Source organism: Leuresthes tenuis, unplaced genomic scaffold (genome assembly GCF_036924035.1).
Source record: "Leuresthes tenuis unplaced genomic scaffold, fLeuTen1.0.hap1 SCAF_19, whole genome shotgun sequence".
Lineage (NCBI taxonomy): Eukaryota > Metazoa > Chordata > Actinopteri > Atheriniformes > Atherinopsidae > Leuresthes > Leuresthes tenuis.
Window position 1 is genome coordinate 32797364 of NW_027325373.1, and position 6063 is coordinate 32803426.

The following is a 6063-nucleotide window of genomic DNA, read 5'->3' on the forward strand; positions in this document are numbered from 1 at the left end:
ATTCATTTCATTGGCATCTGCTCAAAAACTGATTTATTGATCAGAAACAAACACCTTATCCGTTCATAAAGCTGCCTTTTTACCTTTCATTAAGCTTAGTTGTTCTTTTCTATGCAGACTCTCTACCTCTATCACTGACAGCATTGTTATTCTAACTTTCTGCGGTTTTTTTAAAATAAATATCCCAATAAGATTACTGAATCAACCATGTGACTGCTGTGCAGAGAGAGAATATCTGCTTTATAAATTACTTAAATAAAAATGTAAATAAAGCTGCAAGCAGCGACAGTGCTGTGAGCCAACAGAAGCTCAGGAATGTCTGTTTTAGTTCAGGACTGAATTTAAATGCATGAGGCGGTTGGTGGAAAAAGATAGCAAGCTTTATTTTAAGAAGAATGAAAAACACAACCTGTAGCTAATAAAGGTGGTCAGACATAATTCAGAGGTTGAAATGTAAAGCTCAAAATATCCACCTGGTCTAAAGAAACACAAAGCATAAAGGAAGTGGGAAAGTGAACTGAGAATCTGGCACAAAACCCGAGATTTAGATAGAACTGAGAAGGATCGGGTAAGTTGAAAAGAGGTGTGTTAATAGGGAACAACAAGCAGGTGAGATAAGTAGCAAAACTGGGGACAAAGCGGGGTGAAATGTCAAACAGAACATTAAGTCCAAACTGAAATAAGTAACCAAACACAAGAGGAATTTGACTGTTCATAAGAATGGGTTAACTTTCATGGCAAATATCACAATTTTGTCTCATCACCAGGGTGACCCAAGCTCGCCATTTTTATATCTTTTGATCTATTTATTTTTTTATCATTATGATGATATTAAAGTGGAGATAACACGTAGACATCCTCAAGCTGATACACTTGACAGATGTGACGGTTTGGCGTTTAGAACATCATAGAACAACTTCCTGTTTCATTGCATTCACCACACTGCCACATTTAAAACTGAAAGGCTTCATTTAGCAGGACAAAGGTCTTAAGATTAGACAAATCACCTAATAATGTCAATAAAATTCCTTGACATGATTTTGTGCGCTGTAGAGCCATTTGGCCTCACCTGTGTGCAAACCTTTAAAACATAAACCATCTCACAAGTTTTTCCATCTTGTTTTACTCCCCTAAAAACGACAGAACTAAATAAAAAAAAACGGACCTTTGATAGCAGGCCCTAATATCTTTCCATTAAAAGATATCTTGGGTAAAATCAAATAGACATAAAACTCTTTCACTCCAAGTGTCTGAAATGATCAGATGGCCAACAGCTCTCATAAAGTTGTTTGTGCGTTCCTTATTAACCTTGCGCGCTTTGTGGGGACTCATCAGGACAAATGGCCCTTTGGAAACCAGGACATGGGAGGAAACGCTACAACTTTCTCTTTGAGGAGTCCATCAATTAGCATCACAACCGGTGTTCACGTGTCCTACCAGCGTAAAATCTCACATTTGCAAATAAAGACAAGACAAACCACAATGAGCAACATGAAGGGAAAGAAAGAGGGCACATTTTAACCAGATGCCGGGTAATAAATAACAGCCCCTGTGCCCCCCCCCCCCCCCCCCCCCCCCCCCCCCCCCCAGCTGAGAGCCCACATTTACATTCTGAGGTGCCCGCAAGGGGTCCCACGGGGCCGGAGCGTGTCTGCGCGTCCACAAAGACTGCAATTGTCCCTGAAAGACGAATTGCCTCATTTTAAATAAAATGTAAATTTGCAAGGTTGTAGCGGCGCGTGCACAGGCTCCGTATATAAATTGCAGAGGAGCGCGGGCACTGTCACTGCTACCTGAGTCCAAAGCAAGCTGACATGCAGCAAGATGCAGCCAAATTACCACAAACCCACAGAACATCATTTTCTGTGGACGATATCTTGGACCCAACAAAATTTACAAGGAAACTAACCAGAGCTGAGGATGAAGCGGCTGCAGGTGAGAAATCTCTGATTATTACAAAGAATCATTGAATATTTTCAAGTCGTCTGGCGGTGCATTCACCTATATGTATTCTATTTCAGGAGCTCGAAACTTCAGGAGTGAAGCCAGAAAGGTGCAGAATCCCCCGGCGGATGAAAGTTGCAGCCCGGAGCATCAATCCCCGATGAAGCCTCACAGCTCGATGGGGAAAAGCCGTCGGTTCCGCACCGCTTTCACAGTGGAACAGCTACAGGTTCTGGAGCACAGTTTTCAGAGGTGCCACTACCTGTCTGTCTTGGAGCGGCACACCATTGCCTCGGCCCTCCACCTATCCGAGACTCATGTCAAGATCTGGTTTCAGAACAGGCGCACCAAGTGGAAGAAGGAGCGTCTTCAACGAAGGGAGGGAGAGGAGGAGCATATCTTCACATCATCGCTGTCACGTGCAGCGGTTTGTGCACCTCTGTCCTACAGTCCCCTGTACTGCCATCAACACACTCCACTCCAGGTCTTTACGCCACTGCCGCTGAAGCCTTATTGTCAGTATACGTGATGCGTAAATGCGCACAGAGTGACATGAGCGCACAATGGATCAGGATTAAAAAAAAAAAAAAACTTCCAGGAAATGATCCTGGAAAAGGTACACTATTATCAATATGGAGGTGAAATGGAAAAACTGCCAAAAAGGGACTGAGCTTAGTAAATTTAAATGGAGGGGAAATGTTTCCTATTTTCTAATGATGCTGTAACTTATTTTGATAAACATTTTTTTTATGGAAGTTTGATTGTTTCTTGAATATATGATTTAACTTTTCATTTCTTGCCTTGTCTATTTCATTCTCACTCTGATCCCAGAAGGATTTAAATTCAAAGTTGTCCCTCTTTCAAACACATTTAAAGATAAAGTATGAAGAAAAAACTAAACTGATAGAGTATGAATATATTATCAAAAGTTGGTTACAAATACAACAAATGCACAAAGATGGATTATGGTTTTATTATTCAATAAGGTATTTTCCTGCTTTATATTTCAACAATCAGAGCCATACACAGTAGCCATATGTTTCTCAAAGCAATGAAGGCCAGGACACAATAAATAGCAGCATGAAGGCTGAAATGGAGGGAAATAAACAGAGGACAATACTACAAAGAGATGTTTTTCTCAAAAACAGTCAGCAGAAGAAAAAGGAAGTCTTTCTTTCTCCAGTTTTGAGCTAAAGCTAATGTCACTTATGGTTTTATAAGGGTGACAAACAAACTTCTGAGCAGAAGGTTTGAGATCCAAGTTAAAACGAGTCAGTTCTGTGTGCTGTTTAATCCCCTCATAACAGTCTCTGTTTTATGTGAGCTCATCTTTCTTCAGCCAGAGGCATTGTCTTCCCGAGTGACTCCAAATATTTTATGTATGTCTCAAGAAAAGGAAATGCGGTGGACATGTTGTTAATTATTTTAAACAAATTTAGATGGACTCATTGGGTATCTGTGGAAATTTGATCTCTACTAGTATTAACAGATTTTCTGAAAAAAAATTTGAATCAGCCTGGATGTACAATATTTTTTCATCCAAAGTGTTAAAGAGCTGCAAGACAGCACTTTGTTCAGAAACTAAGCACATATAAGGCACAAGATAATGTGGGAAATAAAAGTTAAATGAAAACTGTAACTATTCTAAAAACATCTAAAGATCAAACATGAAGAAGATCAAACAATCTGAAAAGCAAAACTTAGTCATACAACATAAAAAACTAAAGTGCAAGCTCATTGAATTGGACAAACCAACATGTTTCTATAGCTTTACACTAAATAAGGAAACTTGCAGGAATAAATGAAAGCTTGAGGTGGTTGATCTTACACTTATAGGCTCTGTAATGTCTGCTTGAAGAAGACCAGTCATATTCAGAGAACGGGGTCATGAAAGAACCTGCGGGCTGCTCTGAACATCATGCTGTGAAAGGAAGGATGGTCCTTTTTACCCAACACCCTCATTGCTGTTTTTGTCACGCTCGCAGATTTAAGATTTTTTTTTTTATAACAAGACAGATGTAACTTTTTTATATGTAGGAACATTCCTGCAGTATATTGCAGGATTAATAGAATCTGCTCAGATTAAAAAAACAAAAGGAGCAGGTTAAGACAGGAAAGGCTCAAAGAAATCAGTAGATTAAATAAAAGTTAATCCTTAAACAGAGAGGGTGTCAGCATTTTGTATGCAAGCTGGGAACCTGAAAACTGAAAGCTATTTCTTTTCTTACAGTCTAACAAATTCCAGGAACCACAAGAGGGCAACAGCAAGCTGGTTGCTGCTGCTGCACACTCTGGATGGCTGTCAGCTGTGTAAATTTAGCTGAACCTTCAGACAGAAAGTGGACCTCTGGGAAGCATTAACCACAATTCAGAAAATCAAAGGGGTTCCACAGATGCTGAAACTGATGTCTACTCACATGTCAGGCTACTGGCCTACATGTGTTGAAGTAAGTGTTTGGCTTTGTGTTGCTCCAGTGACGCTCTTGAAAATGCCTTAAGGTTGTGGCTTGGCCATGTTTGCTAAATAATAGAATTACATTAAGGCCTCTAATTGTACAGTGCAGCAGGATTATTGGATTTGTATTGTATTGCACATAATAAGTGCAGCTGTTTTGCTTGAGGAAAAAAAAGCACCTAAAATAGATCTCTTAAGAAGTATTCCCAGATGGGAGCTGAATGCAAGCTTTTTGTAGTGCATGCCATCATAGAGGGAGATTTAAAGAGAGTAGAGATTAAATAAATACAACTATCATCAGCCTCATAGAAAGAAAGTTAAAGTACTCTTTATGCAGAAAAGATATGTTTTATATGTGATATTATTAGATTGTTAATACTTGCTACTCAATGCCACTTCTAACTTCTTCATATACATTCATCTAGTTTAGTTTTGTGGTTACAAACTTGGAGGTGTGGACCCCTCAAAAGGTCACAAGGTAAATCTGAGGAGTCATGATAAGACTAGAAAGTGAATGAAGTGTTGCTTAAACCTAAACTCCAGCAGTTTATGTAGCACAGATGTTGAAAACGTAACACCTTCTTAATGTTGGCTTAAGAGAATAATTTTTTAGACTGAACAACCAGAGACAGAAGCAGGCAAAAACACACAAAATAAGTTCAAAAGTGTCCCTTTTTTACTTCTTCAAAAAGATATTACATTCTAAGGAAAACACCTGCATTGTAAAGTAATAATAGAGAAGTTTGGGAACCTTAAAACTCTTTTTGAAGTACACTGGTTTTTGTTACGCACATTCCTGAGCCTGAAACTGCTCCCTGAGATACCACAGTTCACGACTTCGGTTGCACCACAACGTTTTGCGTCATGGTTGCTTGACAATTTTGGAGGCTTTTGATGGTGTCTTTGTGGCCTTTTCAACATTGCAGCAAATTCCTGCGTACAGCTGTAAATTTGCAGGGCTCACACGTTTTTATGACAGTGCTGTTCCATCCCGCAACTGTAGGGGGAGCCAAACAGCAAAATGAAAAAAAACCCGATCAAGTATCGTTAGGGGATATCGTTACCATTAGGGGGATAGCCACAATGTAAAAATAATCCATTTCAAGCCCCAGCCATGATCATTTTCTAACCCTAACCAAGAAATGTTCTTGCCTCAATCCAAGCAGGAAACAATGAAAATGTTTAGTAAAGTGTTGTTGTGTTATTGAACGTTACACAGAACTGAAGGTTCAAAGCACTGCTCGTAACTGCTTAATCTATTTCCCTTTCTTACTCCTTAAGAGGACTTTGTGGCTTCTTAAACTAAAGACTTGAGAATGATGTGGAAACGGTCCAATGAAGTGTATCTCCCCCCCCCCCCCCCCCCCCCCCCCCCCACACACACACACACACACTACACGTGATGGATAAAGCGCTGTTAGTGATGCTGAAACAATGCCCGATCAATACGCCTTATACGTTGCATTTATATAATCAGACAAACACTTATGATATGAACTCACTTCAGCTATTAGTTTCTTTATTATTTCATTTTGAAACACATTAGGATTTTTTGAAAAACACGAAACAGCGTCACGAGGCTAACTTTCCGACAGACTGAAGTGGTCACAACATCCCATCATTTTGCGGTTAAAATGTACCTAAAAAAATAACAAAATACAAAC

General features: G+C 39.5%; 1 protein-coding gene across 1 annotated transcript; it reads left to right on the plus strand.

The window, feature by feature from the left end:
• The first annotated feature begins 1814 nt into the window (after positions 1-1814).
• On the plus strand, positions 1815-2473 carry pnx (posterior neuron-specific homeobox). Its single transcript, XM_072371555.1, has 2 exons — positions 1815-1935; positions 2022-2473. The coding sequence occupies exons 1-2, from the start codon at positions 1815-1817 to the stop codon at positions 2471-2473; spliced, it is 573 nt and encodes a 190-aa protein (XP_072227656.1).
• Positions 2474-6063: the final 3590 nt, after the last annotated feature.